This window comes from Agelaius tricolor, unplaced genomic scaffold (genome assembly GCF_023055355.1).
Source record: "Agelaius tricolor isolate 1412-34295 unplaced genomic scaffold, bAgeTri1.0.p SCAF_25, whole genome shotgun sequence".
Classification (NCBI taxonomy): Eukaryota; Metazoa; Chordata; class Aves; order Passeriformes; family Icteridae; genus Agelaius; species Agelaius tricolor.
Genome location: NW_027269285.1, coordinates 4,814,367 through 4,838,191, shown reverse-complemented (window position 1 = coordinate 4,838,191; position 23,825 = coordinate 4,814,367). Strand labels below are relative to the sequence as shown.

Here is a 23,825-nt window from a genome sequence, read left to right as displayed (position 1 = left end):
GCCGTACAGCTGCGGACAGCCAATAGCAGCTCCGAGCTGGCGGGGCGCGCCCGGCGTGGCGTGAGGCGGCGCCGGAAGGAGGCGGTGGCGGCAGCGGCGGCGGGAGGATTTGGCGGCAGCGGCGGGAGGATTTGGCGGCAGCGGCGGACACGGCACCATGAGCGTGCGGCTGAGCGAGGGGGCCATCGCGGTGAGCGGCTCGGGATGGGCTGGCATGGATCTGGTCGTTGTCAGGGTGGGAGGTGAAAGCCGGGCCTGGGCACCGGGTCCGGCCCGGTCCCGAGGGGAGAAGCAGGCCCGGAGCGGGGCCTGGTCCCGGCGGGTTGTCCTGGCCGCTCCCGCGTCTCTGGCTCTTCCACGGCAGTTCCTCCTCAGCTCCTTGGCTGCAGCCCTTCTTAGGTTGGCCCGATGGGCTCAGACATCCGAGCTCGTTGATTCTAGATCGGTCCCTGTGGGTGGCGAGGCGTTCCGGTAACGTTTTCTGAGCGTCTCTTTCGTTTCTGCAGGCCATAATGCAAGGGGAGGAAGTCTCCAAGCCCGTGCTGCAAGTCATCGTGAGTATTGTCCCTTCCCTCGGTGGCTGCCTCTGGCGTCCTGAGTGCAGCCAGACTTTCCTCTGCAGAGAAGCCGAGCAAGATTGCTCTACTTTTAGTTCTCTTAATTTTGTTTTGCATGACTTGGGCTGTGCCGTTGATAGTAGTGTTCAAAAAGACGAGTAGATAAGTCACTTGTTGTTAATGTCAATTTCTGGTTTTGAGAAGTTTCTGAACAAGTGTGAACTGACAGCCTGGGTTTTTTTTCCCCCCTGCAGAATACACGGGCTATTGCCACAGGAACTGGGCCCCCACGTTACCGAGTGCTGATGAGTGATGGCGTGAACACCCTCTCCTGTGAGTATGACAAGCTGCAGTGAGGTTTTTCTAAGTGTGGAGATGCTAAGGGTGATGAAATTCCTGGTCTGATGACTGGATGCAAAGTGCTGAAATAAATATTGAAGGAGAATGTGTTTTTTCACTGGGCCACAGACTCTGAAGTATGCAACTGCATTTTGTCATTTAGGTGAAATCTTTGACTTTTGGAACTTTGTGAAGTATAAGCAATCAACTTGCTGCAGGATATAATGAAAGTAAAGAAACCTATGCATGTAACATTGATTTAAAAGTAAATTTAGCTTAATCTTTCTCTTAGTTTTTTGATGTACTAATCATTCTAGCTATCACTGTACTCTGAACTGTGGGGAATAAATACAGCATAGTTTATAGTCAGTTTTGGTGACTTCTTAGCAGTTGCACTGTTTTCTTTGTCACGCTGGAGATCCAGTGTAATACTTGACTGGCTGGAAAAGGTGTGGCAGCCCCTTTTAAGGCTGGCACTGTGAATTGTTTCAATATTTTCCTTCTGCTCCTGCAGCATTCATGTTGGCAACACAGCTGAACTCCCTGGTGGAAGAGGAACGCTTGTCAGCTCGATGTGTTTGCCAGGTTAACAGATTCATTGTCAACAGCCTGAAAGATGGAAGGTATTTGTGATAATCTTTAATTTCAGCCCTACAGAAAGGCAGCTGTGGGGGCTCTGTGCTTTGTGACTAAGCAGAGGCCAAGTGCTTTTGGTTGGGATTATCTGACAATACTCAGGCTTTAGGGTGTGAGGGGGAAAGTCCACAGCACCAGTAATAGAAGAAATAAATTGCAGAATGTGACTCTGGTGGGATCAGATATCTGGTTCAGTGATTTAGTAATATAAAATTTCCAGTTGCAGTACTCCAACTCTAGCTGGAATACTCCAAATACTTGCACAAAGCTTCCTTAAAATTATCTGCTGTTGGAAGGAAACAATAAAGGTATCTTGTTACTTAGGTGATGTGGAATCTGGTCTTTTCTTAAAATTTGAGGAAATAGGATAGGAGGAAAATTTGAGGGGGTGGGATATTGCAAAATTAGAAGGGATCCAGGTGAAACTCTAACAGAAAAACTGTGTATATGTCTAGCAGGGTATGAACTGAGGTTTCTATTCTTTTTTTTCTGGGGAGAAGACAACAACTTTTGAAGCAGGGAATAAAAATCTGATATGGTTTAGCTACTTCTAAAACACAATGGTTTCCCAAGCTATTTTTGGTGCCTGTTCAGGCCTGTCCTTGATGCAGTGATATGAAGTGTCCTTGATATTGTTTCAAGCTTACTTGTCCCTCAAGAGGGGGCTTAGTTGACAGTGGAAAGCTTTTGTCTCCCAGATCCTTCATCCAAAGAATCAGCATCTTAATGCTTGGCTTTGTCACCTGCTGCAGAGGATATCCAGAGATGGGAGTTGCAGAGGGGGTGACAGTCTTTGTTTGCTGTCTGTTCTGTGTTGCAGGAGAGTGGTGATCCTGATGGATGTGAATGTCCTGCAAACTGCTGATCAGGTTGGTGGGCCTATAGGCAATCCCCAGCCATACAATGAGGGTGAGTAGCTGTAAGTAAATACTTTTCTGTCACCTCAGAGCCTTTCAGCTTCTCTCTTTCACGTGAAAAAAGCAGGCAGATACGTTCAGATTTTTTTTATGCCTGGAATGAGGAAGTCCAGATCTTGAAAATACTTTTTGTTCGTGTCACACAAACTGGGGTGTGTTCCTGTTTTAATACACTCTGCACCATGGCTGAAGCTTGAGTCTCTCCATGGTGTTTGGAGCATCCATCCCTTATAACCTTGACAGGTTTTTATTGTAGTGAGTGGTCTCTACCTCGAGTTCCAGTAAGTAAACGGAAGCGATTTTATGTCTCCTCATAATGAGTAATCAAATAGATTCTAATTTCTCCTGTCTGGAAAGAAACAGGAGGAGGAAGATGGAATAATGATCTGTAAAAGTCTAAGATGGCATAGAGGGGATGAATAAAGAATGATGAATCTCTCTCTCTCTTTTCTATGTTCCTTTGATGCTCTTTAGCTCTTGTGTTGTCAGGCAGTGGTTGTAAAACAAAGGCTGCACCACACCCCTAAACTGCACAGTTAAATGATGAAACTTGTGGAGGTAGGTGCCAAAAATTGGCACAAGTTCAAAAAGCAATTAGATGTGAAAGAGAAATCCATTAAAGGCTGTTAAACATAACAATACATCCTCTGCATGAATGTTAGGTGCAGGAAGCATTAAAACCTAGATTGTTCCAAGTACATAGACAAGAGACTGGTATGAAAACAAGGAGAGCACAGAATTCCCTAAGCACCCATTGCTACCATGCCCAGCTGAAAAAGGATTGAGGCACTGGGTGGACCTTAATCTGACCTGCCATGAATCTCTTTGGACCTGTTATGTTGCATAAATAACTGTGTTCTTCACTTTTGTGTGCTGAGCTTGCAGTTCTCATGCAAATGGTTTTTTAAATTAAAACATTTTTCCCTCTGAGAATGTTGAAAAGTCTGTTCTGCTCTTCCAATTCTGATCTTTTAAAAAGGAGAGAGAATAATAAGCACTTAAAGAAAATATTTGAACAGTTCTGTCAGTGATGTATACACAGATAATGGCTGGAATTTAATAGCAAACAGCTCTTCCTGAAGATATTTTTTTTTTTATCCTGAGAGAAGTGGACTAATATATTTTTATTACTAAGGGACCACACATTAGTGGCAAGAGTTTTCTGTAGAACAGTTGGGACAAACAGTGGTGGTAGGTACATTGCTCTTCTGGTTAAAAATCTATTCTGTTGCAAAGGCAAAGACATCTTTCTTCATTAACTTTTTCCAAGGGAATTAAGAGGGGCGTATGTTAAATGAGCCTAAAGAATCCTTTGTTCCTTTGATAGTTACTTAGCTAATTGCTGTTTAAAAAATGTGTTGACATCTCAGATTTTATGGTTTAATCCCACAGTTGCTGTAGAGACCAAGACTTTCAGAATAGCTACTGAGCAGACTGTTTTGTGCCTTTCTCCCATTTCCCTGCTTATGTGATACAAGAGCTTGTGAACTATAGTGTTTTTCAGTTATATTGTTGCTTAGAAACCACTGAGAACGTGGTATCTGACAGAATCGAGCTGAAAATATACCTTTAACTATAAATTCTGGTAAAATTACCATTACTTTGATCAAAGTTGTGTTCTTCATTTGGACTTACAAAAATACTCTGCAGTGAAGGTTTCAAATCTAAACTCTTTTGGAGATGTTACAGGTCTGTGGTCATAATATGTGTGGGCTTGCACTAGGTAAAAGATGCCAAAAAAGATGTGATGTGTATTTCATTTTAACACTGATCTTATTCTGACGACTTCATACCCTTTTATTTGATGCTAAATAAAGTTTCTGATACAGAAGATAGTAATAGTTTAGATTAGGTAAGCTTAACCCAGCCTTGCTGCTCTGCAAGCTGCAAGATTTGTCATGAAGGCCTTGATGAAATGGCAGAGGTGTGTATTTCAAATTGCACATTCTCTAAGTTCCTGTATGTATTAAGAAATTGTATTTTTGAGGGACACTCAGCTAATGCAAAATGAGCATCTTAAATGTACTTCATGGTTTCTGTTAAAAAAAAAAGTTCTGGTATTTTAAAAAAATGTATATTTTAGCCCTACTTCTGGTTTTCCCTGAAATACAGATCTCAGACTGCCAGACCTAGGATTAAGGAATATTCTTTCTCAGACTGTAATAGCACAGTGGGACCCAGGGGGGTGAGAAGCTGGCTTTTGGCCACTTTACATGGGAGCAGTAGGTGGTTAATCTGCCTAACAAGGAAGCTGGAGACACGATCTTCTTATTACAAATCATAAAAACTTTTCAGGCAGCCTCTCATAATAGTATTGAAAATTAAGACTGAGCAGTTTAGTTCTTGTTGAAGACTGGATGGTTGTGTTATTACTGTCGTTAATCTCATTCAAATTACTCTGATGCTGGACTTCCTTTTCACTTTGACACTGACTTGCTACTTATGTTTAACTTCTCTCATTAATCTTTCCATGTTGAGATGTTTATGTACTTGCACATTCACTCGAATTCTTTACTCTTGCCCTTCCCACTGCTGTGATTTAGGGGTGTGTTGTTCCAAAGTGCATTTTTTCCCCTTCTCTCCCTTCCCTGCTGCTCAGTTCTGGGGCAGGTCTTGTGTCATGGCACTGTGGCAAGACCTCATGGTGACAAATTATTGGAAGCTGAGGGTTCCTGTTACACAGTTATTGCCTTTGAGTGGGCTGTGGGGCAGCTGCAGGCAAAGGTCTTGGGTTTACCTAATCTACCACACACAGCAGAAATGTGAGCAGGTATTTCAGCTGCTTTTTTCACCTCCTGCTAATAAAAAAGAACAGCAAAAACCAGGCAGCCTCCTCGGTTTTCTGAGCACTTTAAGTGATCTGTAGGCCACCAGCCACCAAAAATCACAGTTTAGGAGTCCCTAGGCTCTGCAAGCGAGAAAATTGGAGAGATATTTCTGCTACTTCTGTATTTGAACACATGCACAGATGTGTGAATTTATTCTTACTCTGTTGAGAAACACTCGGCTGTGGGTAGGCAGCCATTAAAATGTGAATTTGTGTTTCATAACGCACACGTGTTCCAATGGATGTGGTGGTCTTTGGTTTGGTTTTCAGTGGAGTTTTTTTTTTTTTAATCACAAATTCCTACAGAAAGAAACATATTTGGAACAAAAGCAATAAGGAAACCTCTTGCTGCTTCATACCCACATTCTGTTCTTCCTGAATATTCCTCCCCTGACCAGACATATTTTTCTCTTAATGCGTCTTGTTGGGTTTTTTTCCACCTTCCCTTGCACAAAATGAATTTGGGTGTGGAGTGCTGACCCTCTGAGCACCTGAGGCCATGGAGCAAGGGGGAGACCTGGCTCCTCCATCTAGTGGAACCTGCAGTAAATACACATTTTGCAGTTTGACGTCACGCTGTTGCCAGGGAGACTGTCACCAGTTCACCGATGTGACTCTACTGCGGCAACTTAGAGATTGGGGTTGGTGCAAGGACCTGGATTTTGGATTAAAAATAACCAGAGGGTTACCTCTGGAGACTCCATCACATCAGGCAACACCTCACTGGGATCTCCTTGTGTTGCTTCTGCTCCTTTCCTGTAGTTTGGTGCCATCCCTCTGTCCTGGGATTCTCTGCTTTTGTTCCTCGTGGTGCTTGGTCTGACCTTTTTCACTTTCTCTGAGCATCTTCCTCCTCACATCCCAAATCATGGGGGTTTTTGCCTGCTCAGGCCTAGGTCTCCCTGTAAATCAAGACCTTAAGGATTAGTTGTGTCCAAAAGGACAAAAAGGTAGGATATCTTCTCATCTTGAGGCAAATTACATTGTAAAGGAATTCAAATTTTTGAATGGTAGATTAGTCTTTTAATGGACTTTTACTTTAGATATGCCTGTCTGCTCTTTGCCTTGTAATTTATCATTAATTTAGAGCAGGTAAAAGTCCTGAAATCTAAAAAAATGGACACTTCTTACTATGGCATCACTTTGGTCTCTAAGCAATTTACTGCTGTGTGCCAGGAGGGGCCCTGGTGAATTCTGAAGTGATGGCTCCATCACCCCTACATTAAACATCTTCATATTTCAGAAATGAAATGCAGCAGGTGTTTTCTTTGTCTTGGGTTAACTTCAGATTTGACTTTACCCAGTGGATTTTTGGCCCTTTCTGAGTGATGGGACAGAATTCTCTACAGTTTTTTTATCATAGCTCTTAGGTAGGAGCAGAAACTACCTGTCAGAGCAATAGCAGCTGATAAACACTGAAAAGTTGTCAGGATTACTTCAGGGCTGTCCTTTTAAATCACCATCAGCCCTGAGTTCTTTCCAAGTAGAAAGCAGTTGCTTGAGGAAAGAGATCTGACTGGAATTCCTTCATGGTAGTGTTCAACAGCTACCTGGCTGCTCCTATGTCTTAAATACCTGGAGTTTAGCATGGTCTCTGTGGGCTTAATTATTTAATTTTTTTTTTTTTTGGCATGCAAGTCTAATTTCCTAAAAGATTACTTTTATTTAATGTGCTCCCTACTCTATGGTCTCTTTCCATTTTAATTACCAGGGCAAGGGCAACGTTCTGCAGCTCCAGCAGGAAACCCAGCAGCCAGCAAACCACAGCAGCAAAATGGCAATTTGTCTGGAGCAGGTAAGTGTCATCCTGGGCAGGAATTCTGATATGTGATCAGTGAGGAACTACAGCTTCAGTTTGAATAAAATCCTTTCTTTAGTGGTGTTGCATAAGACACTCTCCATTGAGGAGGAACTCATAGCTCAACAAGGTGAATTCTCTCAAGAGAACTGGTTATAAAAGAGGGGAAAATTTGTCCCTTTTCTTCTCTAAGGGAAAAAATCCCAAACAACCCAACTTTATTCAGTTTACACTCTTGAAACAGTGCTTTGTGCACACCCAAATTAGGCTGCAGTTTGGAGCTGGCCACCAACTGTGTGTGTTACCAGTGCTGAGATGGAGGCCAAGCATTTTAGGCAATACACTGAAATTATTTGATAGTACATCAAGAAACGTGGTTTTTTGATCAAGATTTCTGTGAGATACTGGAAGATGCAGTCAATTTAAATGTCAGCCTGTAGACTTTTTTTTTTTTTTTAGCTAAAAAGTTGTCAATCCTAATTCTTGGTGCTGCTTTAACTTGTCTGTATTCTTTACCCCTGTGTTTAGAAAGGATTTTTAAATAGTAAAATTTTGACATTTGCTTAGAAGCTTGCAGCAGAAAACAAGCTTCTCCTTCCTTGCTTAAAGCCGATCACAAGAGTTTTTTTGCATATACATTGACAAGTTTGAGGTTAGAATTAGCAGTATCATTTTATGTTAAAAAGCTGTTTGTGGGTTGTTTTTCCTTAGTTGTTCCCCCAAGTGGTGTCTTGTTCTAACACTTCCCAGTGTTCAAGGCTGGGTTGGATGTGGTTCTGGGTAAGGTTGTTTGTGGAAGGTGTCCCTGTCCTTGGCAGGGGTTTGGAATGAGTCCCTTCCAACCCAAACCACCCTGTAATTCTGTTATTTTAGAGGATTTACTGCAAAACAGTTGTTTGCCACTTAAACTCTGTTCAAGTGGTTGACTCTGGACACATCTCCACATAAGTGCAAGCACTCCAAAAGGTCTGAGAGTGTTTCTTCTGCAGCATTTTGCAGCCTAGAAAACACTTGTGACCAAGAGCAGAAATGATGCAAGAAGCCCCAAGCCCCTCTGTGGTGCCCACATGGCACAGGGTGTTCCCTCCCCATGCTATGGTGGGGAAGTTCTGCACCCTGAGTTGGTTTTAACCTGATTTTTGTGTGTGAGGCTGAAATCCTCTCTGCTCTGTTGTGGTTTTTGGAAGGTCCTGCTGCTCCCAAGTACCACGCTCCCTCCAACCAGTTTGGAAAAGCGAGTGCTCCCAGTGCCCTGAAGACACCTGGGGGGTCTCAGATCAAAGTGGTGCCCATTGCCAGCTTGAATCCATACCAGTCCAAGTGAGTCCTTGTGGTTTGCCAGGCCTTGTTCATCTCACAGGCATGGAGGAACAATAGCTTTGTTTTGATTTTCTGTGTGTGCGTCTCTGTCAAATAATTCATTGAGTTCTTTGGATTTTATTGGTTAAGTTCAAACAAACCAACCCAACAGCAACCACAAAACCACCCAGAGAAACAAGCAGAAAACCTTCCACAGAAACACTGGTGGGCTTTGTTTTGTTTTTATGGGGTTTTGTTTTCTTCTTGTTGTTTTGGGTTTTTGTTTAGAGTTTTGTTTTCTGATATTTTTTCCTGTGGAGAAGGGTGTTGTTTTCTTTCTTTTTTTTTTTTTATCTTTTTAAATTGCATCAACACTCTTAACAATCTGAGATTTGCCTTGCCATTGTCTTGGTGCAGCTGCCCTGCTGAGCTTGATAGGTTTTTAATATTTTAGTTGAAAATCGATTGACTTGTCTGGGTTTTTTTTTTTCCTAAAGCAACCTTCTTTTTGGTAACTTAATGACAAAACAGCTCAGTAAGCTATTCACTTCAGCTACTGAGCTGTTGAAAAGCATGAGGATGTAATTATTTAGTGAATGACATTTTTAAGTTATGCAAACTGATTTGATTACCCAAGTTAAATGCGAATCCTATAATTGAGCTCTTGAGTTCTGGCGTGGCTTTTCAGAGCAGGCAAACTGCTGTGTGAGAAATGTACCCTAGAAAAGATTTGAGGCCTGCTTCTGTGCAGAAGGATTGTTCACTATTATTATCATACTGGATGTTTTATGGCTGCTTTGTTGCCTTCCCTACAACTTTCTGTCTTTAATGGTCTAGGCCATTAAAACAGAAAGCAAAGAGTTGCCGAGGTGCAGTGGGAAGATTCTGGCTTTTAAATAGTCACATTCCAGTTCCAAAGGTTTGCCAAGTCAATCTCTTCTTTAAAAAGATGCAAAGAGATGCAGAGCAGTGATTTCTTGGATGATTTCAGGTGGACCATTTGTGCTCGTGTTACCCAAAAAGGTCAGATCCGCACGTGGAGCAACTCTCGTGGGGAAGGAAAGCTCTTTTCCATAGAGCTGGTTGATGAAAGTGTAAGTGTCATATGTTGAGACAAAGATAATGTAATGCCAGATGCTGATGAACCTTTCATAAAGACAGAATAGAGGAAATAAAGTGCATTTTTCGGAAATGATTTTTTTTATTACAACTGAAACTTGTATCCCTGCATTCATTAAGTTGCACATCAACGTGCCAGTTTTTATCCAGAATGAAGTCTTAAATGTGCAGCATTGCTGATTATTTTTCATCAAAGTCTATAGTGTGTGACTGGATTTTTGCAGCTTCAAAATAGAGTTGTTTATGCAAACTGACAACCTAATACTGAGGGTTGTGGTGGTTTCCTGTAGATTGAGAGTGACATCTCCTCCTGGCTGAGCTACACCTTACAAAACAGGGAGTGAGAGGAGCGTTACCTCCAAGTTACAAGCTTTCAATTTTCATGAGGAAATTGGAGTACAAATTATTGTAACACTGAGAAATTTCCTTTGTGGTTTGTTTGGGGAATGGTATCTGGTTAATCTAACTGAACTTGCAGTTTGTCAAGCCTCTTATCAAATTACAGCCTTCTGTCGTGAAAACAAACAAGATTCTGCTAGATTATATTGAGTGTAAAATGTGAGGTTAATAATGTAACATGTTGTCACCAGGCATTTGTTTTCTCTGCATAGTGTCTATATTCCTTTTTTTTTTTTTTTAAACGGTGTTTGTATCTAGTGAGGGTATAATTGTTATTAATTCTTACTTATAGACATATCTGAGTGGGAGCCATCACAATATACTGTGTGCTAACTTGTGGAGCTGTGGGGTGTATTTGAATTTTATTTCATCACTGCCAGTTTTACTGGCATTTTCAGAGGTGTCTCTATGATGGATGCAGTTCTTATGCATTTTATTCTGAAGCTGTAGATGTACTAATGAGACTTGAATATGAGGTTTGATTGTCAGGTGTAGAATATGTCATTTTAGCTCTAACTACAGATGTGAAGAGAATATTGTTTGTTTCTCACATGCCTGGAGCTACCCTGGCAGACCCCACTGTCTCTGCAGGACTGCTACCACTTAACATTGCAAAGATTTTTAATTTTTTTTTTAATCTTTTTCCATGCCAAATTTCACTTCTGACCAGCTCCCCTATTTTCCTGCAGGGTGAGATTAGAGCTACTGCATTCAACGATCAAGCAGACAAGTTCTTTCCACTCATTGAATTGAACAAGGTATGGTAGCTTTGTGCTTTCTTAGACTGACAGGAGCTGGAAAAGAGGAACTTGAGCCTAGCAAGGATTTTTAAAGGTGAACACAATCTATTTTCCCTGACTACTGATAATACCCCCTGTTTCATTGCTTTCTCCTGTAGGTATATTATTTTACCAAAGGCAATTTGAAGACTGCTAACAAGCAATATACAGCTGTTAAGAATGACTATGAGATTACATTCACTAATGAGACTTCAGTTGTGCCCTGTGATGATGCCCAGCATCTTCCATCTGTTCAGTTTGATTTTGTATCCATCTCTGACTTGGAGAACACCCCCAAAGACTCGATTGTTGGTCAGTCAAAGTAGAAAAATGGCAAATTTTAAAGCTTTGAAGTTTGATTTTTGTGTCCTGAATTCTGGGCAGGTAGTGAGCATAGGATGCTTCGAGTGTTGTGATCTCTTAATTGAAGTCATCCAGTGATGGTTGCCATTAAAAATTCCTCAGGCAATTTTCCTGTTAAGATGATTTTGCCTGTTTTCTAACAATATATAACAATTATTCTTCAAACTTGTGCTTCAAACTGAAGACAGTAGGTGATAGTTGTTTATTGTACTGTGATCGCTGTTTTCCACAGAAAAAGGCTGAAAGAAAAAATGCCCTTGCTCAGCATGTGTGCATTTCATACCTTCTGTGGTCTTGCTTTCTTTCACTATCTAATTATCTCTGTAGTGATTTTGGCATAATTCATTGCATCCAAGTCCAAGTTGCATGACTGTTTTGGCTTGCTTTATGAAGTATTGGAGGTTTGTTTTTCTGTAATTCATTGGGCAGAGTACTCCGGAAAAAATCAGAGGCTTGGGTGGGGGCGAGGGTTCTCAGGTTTCAGAGGCACAAGATGCCTGTGATTCAGAGACATTCAGCTGGGGATTTTAAAGGTAGATGGGTAATATTAAAAGTGGTGTATTTTTAGGGACTGCACAGGGGATTGCTTTAGCTCTTACCACCTGAGCATGCAGACTTGTTGAAGTTGCAGCTTGTAATTGCAGAGTTAGGCGGAGGCACGAGCCAGTTGTTTCATTGTGTTACAGTCACTCTGAAGGCTCTTGCTTGTGCTTTAACATCAAGTGTGTTACATGAGCAGGACTGAAGTCCTTTGACAGAATGTGATGGGAGAAGATAGTACAATGCCTTGATCTCTCTAATGTGGTGAGGCTTGCATTCATGAATATCTTAATGACTGCGTCAACAAAATTAAAGCACTGAAGAGTTCTGTAGTGGAACATTCCTACCATAATACACTTAATTTCCATATCAGATTTCATTTCAATAGGGAGCTGGGATACAAGGTAAAAATCTGACAGTAGGTTTGAATTCTTCTCTTGTGATCTTGTGTTCTCCAATTGTGACCCTTGAGTAACTCTAAATTGTAACTGTTTCTCAGATGTAATTGGAATTTGCAAGAGCTACGAAGATGTCACTAAAATTACAGTGAAAGCTAACAATAGGGAGGTTTCAAAGAGGAACGTGCATCTGATGGATACATCAGGGAAACTGGTGACAGCTACACTGTGGGGAAATGAGGTATGTGCTCTCTTACCTGCTCTTAACAAAGCTTCCTTGGTGTAAGGCTAGGAAGTGCTGTTGTCACCTGAGATGGGCACAGCACTGCCACAGTCCTGGGTGTCCAAGGATCAGGGGCCGAGAGAAGGTGAAAGACTGTCTGCTTGCATTCAGGTGTGATGTTCTTAACCTTTCCCTGACAAACTGCTGACATGATCTGACTAATGTGTTCTGAACAACTGCAGACATTATGTCTCAAGCCAAAATACTGAAAGTAATGGGTTCCTGCTTTAGGAAAGGGTGTGAGCTGCAGTTTGATGATGGAAAAGCCTGGTGGCTATGGCTGTCTCAAATAAGATGAATTTTATTTGTAGGGTGAGATACATATTACCCCTAATGAGCAGGTGGAGAGGCTCTGTCTCAGACTGGGAGTTTAAAGCATCAGAGCCTTGGAAGTGAAAGTTTGAACAGTGGCAGTAAACTCTTTCCTTATCTTTTTAACAGGCTACTTTGTTTTCCACTGTTGTTATAGATACTTAGGGATTTATGTGGCAGTCTATAAAATGGGTGTGATCCTGCCAGCTTTACAGTGATGCTTTATGGCTAAATGATCAAGTGCACTGATACTGTAGGTACCTAAACACCATTAACCATCTGCTGATACAGATGAAGTAAACTGAAGTTCAGTATTGCAAAGCCTTAAGATTGAACTAGGTTATAATAGGAGAGACTACTGGTATACAATTCCTGGCATAACTCTTCCAGCAGAGATCAGGGTCTGCATTTTGCAAAGTTAAATCTGTTTGCTTGCTTGTAGAATAGAAATATCAATAAGCATTGAGGGGGAGTGATGTATGGCTTGCAGCTGGCACAGTTAGGGTCAGAATCTGCATGTCCTTTACAGCAGTCACTGCCATGACTGCTGGGATGTGTTTTCTGTTCTTTTTGCATCTCATGGGTACAGTAAGTACTGCTGCAACTCCAGCTCATTTGTTATCTTCAAGTACATGGTCCTCCCCTTGCTTGCTGAGTGGTGTGGGGTCCATAAAATCTATACCTTTCAAACCCTCTCTCATGCCATGAGGTTCTTTGTTAGTGTCAGACTACTCAGGTGATGGCAGTTGAACAGCATTAGAGCAGCTTTATGACATAAAAAACACAAGATGGAAAATTGAGTAAAAATGTTTGGTCAGCATAGCTGCACTTTTGTGTAAGTGGTAGTAAGATGGACATGATTGGCTCAGTGAAGCTGAGTGAGTTGTTTCATCTCCTGAGGAGTCTGATATGAACAATTAATTTTGTTTGCATTCCCACAACACATCTCCCTTCCTAAAATCCTGCTGTAAAGCTGCTGACAGAAGGGACCAGTCCTTTCTAACAAACCCGTGGTGTGATTTAAGGATTCTCTGGTTCCCCAGGAAACAGGGTGTTAGGATTGCACAGAAAATTGTCACCTACCTTTGCTTAAACTCCTAATGACACCATTCAAACCCTTACCTTTTAGAAACAGTGGGGCAGTTTGATTCAGGTCTGGTCTCTTGTCATGATCTGTGAATTATGACCACAAGTTCAGTGCCTTTCCTGTAACGTGCTGCTGCTGCTGCTCTCTGGTTTTTCACACATGCAGGCCGAACAGTTTGATGGTTCCAGACAACCTGTGATTGCCATCAAAGGAGCCCGTGTCTCTGACTTTGGTGGCAGAAGCCTGTCTGTCCTGTCCTCCAGCACAGTTGTCATCAACCCTGATAGCCCAGAGGCTTTCAAGCTCCGAGGATGGTAGGAATGTGTTTATGTCGCTTTGTTTCAACCTCCTGCGGAGTATTTGTTTTATTTTGTTTCTCTGTACTTGAGCAGTGTGTGTAGCACTGAGGGAAGGTGGCAGAGGCTATGGCTTCCAGAGCTGCATAGGCTTCTCTGGCTTGCAAGCCCTAGAGCCTGGAAGGCTGTCCTTCTTAAGTTGTTCAATTCAAAAAACTTTTAATTCCATGACAGACCTTGAAAAATTGAAATCGGGCTAGTGCATGCTGACCCAAAGCCTTGGAAGGCAGCATGAAATCAGGCTTGACCAGCTCTACTTTCTGAGGCTTGATCTGAGAGAATGGTATTTTTTTTCCACAGGCTTTTCCATTGTGTGGAATCTGATACACACTCAGTTAGTGTGGAGGGGCTGTTTGACATCTCTCGGTGTCTAGTTCTTGCCAGATATTTTTCAGATAGCAAAATAACTCTTTTATTGTCAGCAAAACAAAGCGATTTCATTGTTGCTTCTCCTGCAAGTAGCTGTTAAATTGTCTGTTTTAAGTATGAATGTGGTGTGTGTGTGTGTGTGTGTGAAGAGGGTTAAGTGCCAACAGCATCAGACTTGTGAATCCCGAGTCTTCAGATTCCAGTTACATCACCCAAATGTGGATGAAATAAATGGCATCCTCCATTTGTCATTGAGCTCTCCCATACTTCAGAGGCTTGTTGGAGATAAAATTGATTGTGGGTCTGAGCTATTACTGTCACGCTTTAATTAAGCTCAATCTTGGAGCCTCGTTGGTGTGTTTGTGAAATCACAAAGCCCATCACAACGGGAATGCAGTGCAACCTTTTGCTGAAGAGCTGTGCTTTCTGATTTTAACAGAGGAAGCATAATCTTTTCAATGCTATTTGCTTTTCCTTTCGAAGCTGCTGCGAAGATAATGGTACCATGTAATTTAATTTTAATTATGGAAATATCTTGATGCCCTTAAATCTTGTTATCTGCCAGCCTCTAAGAAGTGTGCAGTGCGTGGTTTGACCACTAGCTGGCAAACAAATTGCAGTTATATAGAACAAAGCTGTCCTCCTTTTGTGGGTTTATAAAATACTGTGCTAATTAAGTCAGACTATTAACTTATTCTGAAATGCTATTTTTGTTTGCAATATACACATATTACTGTAATTGTTTCCTTTGCAATCATTGATAAAAAATCCCTCATGTATCGAGCACATGAAAATAAACGTAAGCTTTTGATAAGTCTGTGTGGTCTGCTCTCCAAAAATAGAAGTGCATCTCTGTGGTTGCAGGTTTGACTCCGAGGGGCAGCTTCTGGAATGTGCCTCCATCTCTGATGTGAGGGGTGGGCCAGCAGCTGGAGCAAATACCAATTGGAAAACTTTGTTTGAAGCCAAATCTGAGAACTTGGGACAAGGAGATAAGGTAAGGCATGGCCGCTCAGTGCAAGCTTTGTGTATTGGGGAGAAAATAAAAAGCAAGGCTTTGTGCAGGTATTCTTCTTATTGAAGCAGTCAAAGTGTTGAGCAGTAGGTGTTTACTGTCTTGCAATTTATGCTATTAATTAATATTATTGTTTTTCAAATAAATCCAAGCTTGTTGCTGATGTTGCAACCTGATACTTTGTTTGCAAGAGAATTCTAAGCCTCGTGTAAGGGAAGGGAGGATGTTTTTACCCCAAAGATGTTCAAAGCAGCAGCACAGAGTGTTCTAGGAGAAACAGGTGCATTAGGAGGAAGTGGTTTTCAAGGGTGCACACTTGGTCAATAGAAAAGCTGGTAATAAACCCCAGGTCCTTGGCTTTTCATTCCAGAAACCTCTCTAGGCTTATGCTGGTTTATTGTTTTTTGTTGTGGGGTTTTTTTGGGTTTTGTTTCCATTTTTTTGTTGTTTGTTTTGTTTTGTGGGGTTTTTTTTGTTTTTTTGGTGATTTTTTTTTCTGTCTCAGACCTAAGTGCTAAGCTGTTTGAAATATACAACAACTTCTATCCATGAAAAAAAAACTTTAAAATCATAGGATGGTTTGGGTTGGAAGGGACCTTAAAGATCACCTCTTTCCAAACCCCTTATCATGGGCAGGGATGCCACCCCTTAGATAAGGTTGCTCAGGGTCCCATCCAGCCTGGCTCTGAACACTTTCATTTTACCTGAAATTCAGCTATTTTCTGTGACATTTTTTGCCCATGTTTCTTGAGCAACCTCTATTTTTCTGCTGAAAGACTTGACCGTGGTCTTAAACCATTATGATGATTATTTTAGTGTGGTGAGTGGGTATTTTGTTCTGTAGGCTATAGTTTAATCAAATGCTTATCTGTAACACTACACAATAGGCTTTCTGTTTTTTGTATTGGTTCCTGAAAGAAGCGTAGGAAAGTGCAGAATCTTAATCCTGTGAAAAAGTGCAGATTTGAACAGACACAATGGAGAATCAAATATGCTTTATCTAAAGAAGACCTAGCAATTGGAGTTTCCTGCAATGGAAACACAAAATAATCTTGCTGTAGGGGCTTTATTAACATAATGGAAGCCTAAAAATTATTGCAACAGAGGGGTTGATTTACAGTTTCCCAGTAATCCATAGCTGTTAAGCTTTCCTAATCCTAAATATCCAAGTATGGTTGCCTTGCTTTTGTAGTTAATTCAGAATGGGGAAAACATTGAGTATTTTGAGGCTAATGTTGCACATTCACTCTCGCAGGCAGATTATTTTAGCTGTGTGGGCACCATTGTACATCTGCGCAAAGAGAACTGCATGTACCAGGCATGTCCCTCTCAGGATTGCAACAAGAAAGTGATAGACCAGCAGAACGGACTTTACCGCTGCGAGAAGTGCGACCGCGAGTTCCCCAACTTCAAGTACCGCCTGATGCTCCTGGTGAGTACCCGGATCAGATTTCAGGGCGTTTCCTGCCACGTTCCCAGCACAATCCAAGCAGGAAATCTTTTGAGGGTGCTGTTTGTCTGTCTGTGCTGCCTCTCAGTTACAGGGTGTTGGGCTGCTTTGTGTGCTGTTACCTGAGTGAGGGATGTTTCATTGAGCTGATTAGCAGTTTGTTTTCTTAGTGCTCCAATTAAAAGCTTTTCTCTTTGCCAAAAAGTTGCTGCTAGCTCAGTTGGTTCTGGTTTCCAAGTGTACTATGCAGTGCAGAATACAGATGGCCCCCGCCTCTTCAGTAGTGAAGATAAACTGAAGTAAAATGGCATTTCTGGAGAGCAGTAATTGCACTTTTACAGCTGCTACCTATATTTAGTACAGGTTTTTTTTGGTAGGTATTGTTCTGCCTCGTGCTTTAATGGAGTCTGCTTTAGAAAGTTGTCTGGGGATTATTATTGTGATGCCCACTTACACCATAGGCATTGAACTTTCTCCTTTTTTTTACATTATGAATTAGAGTTGTATCTGCTTTTTATAAATGCTCTGCCAGGTGGGCATGCAGAGAGAAGGGAACTACCCCTAAAAGCAGCCTCCTTAAAACACAAACTGCTTCTGAATAATTTTTATCAGATAACTTCTAGGAACACATGAACTGCTTTACATAGCAGAGTCATTCTTGTAGAATATAAAGAGGATGCTAAGGGTGCACTCAAGGCCTTCAGAGCAGTGCCTCCCATTTCCTCATTCCTAATTGTCAAAGCAGCCAGGAAATGCATGTGAGGCTGGAAATTGATCTTTTAACTAAACCAATCTTTTAATTGATCCTTTAACTTTTAACTATATCTTTGAGTGTTTTGATAGTTTCCTTGTAACGTAACATAATGTTCCATGAATTTATGCTCAAGTGCTCAGGTATGTGAAAAGTGGATTCAGTTTGCAGAGTTGCTGCTGTCCCCCTTGGTGGTTGTTGTTCTGGGATACCCGTTCCTGCTCATGGCTCTTCAGTGGCAGCAGGACACAGCTGAGCATCCATCAGTGTTTTCCTGCTATGATCTTGTTGGCCTTTCCCTGTGGTTCAATCTACTGCCAGAGTTAACTTGTGTTAAGTTATGGACATTATGTGGGGCTTAAAAAAAGATAGGAAGCCACTACTTTCCACCCAGAGTGATTGAATGGACACACAGGTCAGGCTCTGAGAGTTAACTGGGAATTTAAAACTCTCTATAGCTTTGAGATATTTTTTTTTTTCTTTTGTGTTGTCTTCTTTCTGGAGGAAAAGGCAACTGGATGAAATAACCTTTTGGGTTTTGTTGTATTCTAGGTGACCATTGCAGACTGTCTGGAATATCAGTGGGTGACTTGTTTTCAAGACACAGCAGAATTCATTCTTGGCCAAAATGCAGCTTTCCTGGGAGAACTGAAGGAAAAGGTCAGTCAATTAGCTTGTTGTATTTTTACTGTTTGCCTTGAAGTTGGACTATGTTTCATTCATCCTCTATTGGGCTGCCCTCAGATTTCTTGGTGGGTTTTTTTGGTTTTTTTTTGGTTTTTTTTGATCCTTCTGGTAAGGAAATATTCTTGTAATGTTTTGAAGGCAGCTCTGGCAAAGATGTTTGTGTGGAGCACCAGTGCTGATCCACCAGAGAGCATGGTCTGATATTTGTGTGTGAATGTACAGCAAATGTGGCAAAGGTATTGGGGCATGTTCATGTACTTGCTGTGGGAATTGACACCATTGAAAACACATAAAATAATGCCATATGAAAGAAAGGGATATTCTGTTTCATTTGTCAAGGATTTGATTTGCCCTTTCTCTGGGTGATAGGCCAGCTCAGCTCAGCCCAAGGTTGTCCTCCAGATGTTGGCCTTCAAAACCTTTTACAAGTTCACAAATCATTGCTTCTCCCTAGCCTGAAGTTCTTGGCAGGGACTTGTTTACTCTCCTCAGGATTATTTTCCACAGGCCATCTGCCTGAAGAACAGAGATTTGCCTGCTTTCCCCCATAGTTTGCTCCCACAGTCAGTCTGTCTCCCCCTGAGCTCTTTTGGCTGCTGAAAGCTGCAGATCAGCCTGTCCTCATCACCTGGACCTGCAGAGGCAGCTGCTCACTCACTCCAGGGTTGTGCCACAGCCTTTGGGGGACTGACATCTTTAACAGTGTTGGCTCCTGTTGAAAACACAGCCTGTTTTATCATTCTACCTAGATTGGAAGAATCTGCAAAAAAAAAAAAAAACCAAAAACCTAGTTTAGCAACGAGTGCTGACAACATTACCCCTAATGTGTTCCAAAAATTTGTTTACAAAATCAAAAAGTTCTAGAACACTTTGTATGTATCTTGGTTAAGTAGGCAGGAGGCTTTTTGAACTGATGTGTGTGAGCCCACTTTTGGAGGCTCTTTTTTCCCCCACCAAATATCATCAGAATTCCCCCACCAAATTTCATCAGAATCTCACGAAAGCCACAATTTGTAAAACAGGTCATTGGCAGAGGTGCTGAATTGATCTTTCTGTGCAGATTAGAACAATTTTTAAGGTTTTAAGTCATTAGACACTAACAGGCAGTATTATCTTCCCTTTTGTCACTCTGTGCTTTTCTGCTGCCTTTGTCTTTCTTCCAACCAAAATAATATTTTCCTGTTTTGTTTTTTTTTTTTTTAACTTGTGTACTGTATAAAAACTGTGTGGCTTTGTTTTGTTTTTAAATGATGATGTGGAATGCATGATAAGTTCTTGAATTGCATATGAGCCTTGCTGTGCTCCCAGGCTAAGGCTGGTTGATTCCAGGGCTCCACAGATATCCCAGTTGTTGGTTAACCCCTTGCTTGGCTGTGGGAGGGAAATGAAGCAGGAGGCATTGTTGAGGCTGTTGCCTTGAGACACTGTTGTAGACCTCTGTTTCTACAAAGCAGGGCTATTTTTCCTGTAATATGAAATGATTTTTGGAGATTTTTCTGCACTCTGGCTGTCAGACGTGAAGGGTACAAAGGTTGTGGTGTGGGATGCTGAGTTTTTGTGGCATTACAAAGGTTGGCCACCTCTGTTCTGTAGGAAGATGTCTAGCTGGGGGGATTCTAATTAGATGTGCTTGCACTTTTGCATTTCCATTTTCAGACATTCTTAACCTGTCAATATTTTCTTATTTCAGCCATGCTTAATCTCTGCTAGAGTTTAAACAAAATTTCTTAGTCGCTTTTAATGCTGAAGAGATCTGGGTGGGGAAGGAGAGACAGCAGATCCTATGTACCAGTACAAACATGTAATGTCTTTTGAAGAGCTGCCTAATGGAAATGGCTGAGGATAGAAAATGGAACATAATATGGAGTGAGCCCTTGAGCAGGAATGCTTTGTGTTCCAGGAGAAATTGGTTTTGATTTGACACTTTTATGAGCCTTTAAAAATGGTCCTCGATGCATTTGCAGTAAGCTTTTCTTAGTGGTTTTTCTCTGATAGAGCTGATGCAGTGTCTTGTGAAGTTGGTGGGAGTCTTTTCAGTGCTCACAGTATGGATGGAGTTCATGTACAGCCTGTGACCACGCTAAGCACAGATACATGTGCAAGGTTTTTCATCTGCCTCTTGCCTGTGCTTGTTAGATACCAAAGGAGCTGATGTGGGGTAGCAGTGACTGCTATGCTGAGGGCATTTTCAACTCACTAATGGTTAGCACAGTTTGTGACAGAGCTGCAGAGAGGAGCTAAATGCTTTATTAAGCGAGTTTTCTTATCCTCTAATCCATAAGATGGCCAAAGGAAGGGGGTTTTAATATTCAGGAGGGATATGCTTAAATTCTGTAATCTGTGAACCTAGCTGCTCCTGTTCACCTCCATTTGTTGTGCTTTTCTAAACCCTAGGAGAATCACTGTGTAGTGTAAAATAGTGCTGCACACAGTGAAAAACAGCAGATGTAACACTTGGAATGTGAGTGGAACTGGGGTGGATTCAATTCCAGATCAGATGCTCTGTCTGCTGCTGGAGTGACTGATCAAGTCAAGTGCATCTGGTAGATAAATGCATTAATAATTACTTGTCAGTATCATCAGGGAGATGCAGGATCTTTTTTGAATGTCAGCAAAGGTTTTTACGACTCATATTTTTACAAAAATAAACTTTTTTTTTTTCACAGTCTCCACGACTTGCCTGCTCCTTTTCTACTGTTTTGACAAATTGTCTATTATAAATGATGATGATGATGTTTAGTGTTCATATGGTAATTAGAAGCAGCTTATGTTATAAATATGACACAATCTTCTCATGGTTATTAAAGCACGTCCAAAACATGGATCTGGTTTTTTTATAGAACATTCTCTTACATAGGCCTGTGTCAGGATGGGAAGGATACATGCAGCTTTGATGGATAAACAGAAAACCAGAGTGCCTAATAAGGCAATTAATAAGGAAATAGTTAACTCTGGCAGTGTTTGTGATCACAGCACAACACCAGAATTAGCCAGTTTGGCAGCTCCTGAAGATTTGTAGTATTTTTGTTCCTTATACCTGGTTGCAGATTCAGTGCAATTGTATGTTCCTTTGTTTAAGCAGCTAAAAAGTTGTCGCCTCTTTATTTTAAAAATCTTTGAGTTAAGGGTTTGGCATCTAAAATGTGATGATGGAAGGCTCAGCTCTGCCTGTGTGGGCCAGGTAGTTCCAGTGTTTTGCCAACCTCCCCAAAAGCTGAGCTGTTCTCAAAATTCATGGCACTAGTGGGAGCCTGGAGTGTCTGCAGCTGATCCCTGTCTTTGTCCTTCCCTCAGAACGAGCAGGCTTTTGAAGAAGTGTTCCAGAATGCAAACTTCAACACCTACGAGTTCAGGATCCGGGTGAAACTGGAGACTTACAATGTAAGTGTTGCCCAAAAGGCAAATAATGTAACTTGTGGCTTTTGTAGCTCAGCTTGTCTCCATAGGAGGTGACTTCCTCCTCTTATGTTTGTGGGGAGAGGTTTCCCTTGCTCACAGAGAACAGAAGATTCCAAAGATCACACAAGTACTGTCAATCTTGAGCACTGAAGGAGGGATCCTTGCTGCTCCCTCTCAGGCTCATCAAGAGTGGCTGGTTTCACATGGAAACAACATGCCAGCTCTGGGAGGTCGTGTTGGCACTCCCAGCTAACCCAGATAGCATGAGCAGTAAGTTACTGGGGCAGAAGGATGTTGGAACCAAATGCCTGGAGTGCTTCATGTTCTTTTACATGCTAAAATTTCTCTTGCAGGACGAGTCTCGTATTAAGGCCACAGCACTGGACGTCAAACCCGTGAACTACAGAGAATACAGCAAGAGGTTGATTGCCAACATCAGGAGAAATGCTCAGCTGGGATGAGGAGGCCAGTGCTGGCTGCTTGAGCCTAGAATTTCCAGGAAAAGCTCAATAGATAACGTTACATTGACATTTCCCCCACCTCGTGTGTGACCATTGGGCATTAGTTACACCCAGCCTAGTGGGCTGAGTGATCTTTGCAATTCTCTGGAGATGTGCCCTGGGAGGTAAGAGTGCACTCTGATGGCCACCACTTTGTAGCCTGTTGTGGTCTGTTAAACTCTGACAGAGCTCAAGAGGAATCTCTGGACAGATTGCCAAGGTCTTTAGACAAACCACTGAGAATGTCTGAAGTAACTTTGCTCTCTTCCTATATGTAAAGCTGAATTATATAACCATTTTGTCTTCTTTGCAAGGGAGTAGTGACAACCTTGACACTCTGACTTGTTCAGCAGAGGGCAGGAGGAGCAGTGTCATAGAGCTCTCAGATCTGGACAAAAGAGAACAGGTCTATTAGTACAAGTTAGTTCCCTTCCATAGAATTCAAAGGCTTTCACTTTCCACAGGTGCCATGCAGTTGTTAATGCTTGGAATGGCAATATGGTAGAATTATTAATCAAAGACATATCTCTTATATCTGAAGAATATCCTTCCTTCGGGGTTTAATAGACTGAGTCAGATGGGTCTGATATTAATCAAAATTGTCTCTTCTGAGGAAGGCAGATAAGCATTGACTCTCCATCCCCCAGGGAAATCCAGGCAACTACAAAGCATTGCTTTAGTTTTCTCTTCAATTAATACTATGGATTTCTGACTGATTTTTTTTTTTGCTCACAGTTCCTGCCTATACATGTTTTGTATGTTTGTATGTTGAGTTTCTTTGGTTTTATTTGTAATGTTGTTAATCAGAAAAAGGTCTTTAAGTGGGGGGTGCTTTGTTTCAATAAACACTGTTTAATTCCTGTGTAGTGAATTTTGCTTTCTTTGAACACCAAAGACTTCTCATTACTGGAAAGCAATTAATTAGCTTTCATAATAAGCATTCACTTGGGGGAGATGTTACCTTATTACAAACTCTAAGGTTAGACTGAAGAATGGAGACTTCCTTGCCTGATGTTAACAGCATGGAAATGCAGTGATATTTTCACCATTTCTGTGCCTGAGAATGCTGATGAGCTGGCACTTCTGGGATTTTTATTGACGTTTACACAGCAGTCTAAAACTAACCAGGCTTTGAGATTTGTTCAGACATAGAGCTAGTACAGAAAACAGTAATTATGCTACTGGGCTTTTCAGTCAGCAGAGCATGCTAGCTCTGTGTGCTCCTAATCACATTAATTATGTGTTCCCTGGCTGCAGCTCACAGCTTGGCATTTGCTGCACAGCTCCAAGCATCCAGGCAATGCTGCAGTGGGGCTCTGGTGGCAGAAGTGAGATTTATTTATTTATTTTGCTCTGTAGAGCACAGTTTCTTAGTGTATTCAGTTGGTGCCCTTTATTCCCTGTGATTTCCTGTTTGTCATCTCAAGTCTTGGTGTTTAAGTACTGTAAATGTCATTTCCATTGATGGACATGAAGCACATTATTCTGGGCCCATTAATTGCAAACACAACCTCTTCTTTTTTGGATTCTGAGGATCATGACTGGGTTCTTCTGCTGATGTCTTGCATTTTTTTTATTGAAGTATTTGTTTCCTCTGACCTTGCTTATAAAGCATTGACTAGAAAATTACAGTCTTCAGCACAGT

The 23,825-nt window shown here is 41.6% G+C and overlaps 1 protein-coding gene across 1 annotated transcript; it reads left to right on the top strand.

Moving 5' to 3' along the window:
• Positions 1-35: 35 nt before the first annotated feature.
• RPA1 (replication protein A1) lies at positions 36-23,046 on the top strand. Its single transcript, XM_071447747.1, has 17 exons — positions 36-190; positions 507-554; positions 812-890; positions 1,411-1,519; positions 2,353-2,441; positions 6,988-7,071; positions 8,262-8,394; positions 9,365-9,467; positions 10,581-10,649; positions 10,790-10,982; positions 12,073-12,212; positions 13,819-13,967; positions 15,243-15,375; positions 16,649-16,825; positions 18,147-18,254; positions 21,576-21,662; positions 22,034-23,046. The coding sequence occupies exons 1-17, from the start codon at positions 158-160 to the stop codon at positions 22,139-22,141; spliced, it is 1,842 nt and encodes a 613-aa protein (XP_071303848.1). The 5' UTR covers positions 36-157; the 3' UTR covers positions 22,142-23,046.
• Positions 23,047-23,825: the final 779 nt, after the last annotated feature.

Bases quoted from the DNA above. Each gene is read 5' to 3' on its own strand.
- RPA1 (XM_071447747.1), top strand. From the start codon at position 158: ATGAGCGTGCGGCTGAGCGAGGGGGCCATCGCG. The intron at 8,395-9,364 runs GTGAGTCCTTGT...GGATGATTTCAG, and splicing joins TTGAATCCATACCAGTCCAA to GTGGACCATTTGTGCTCGTG. The intron at 15,376-16,648 runs GTAAGGCATGGC...TCACTCTCGCAG, and splicing joins ACTTGGGACAAGGAGATAAG to GCAGATTATTTTAGCTGTGT.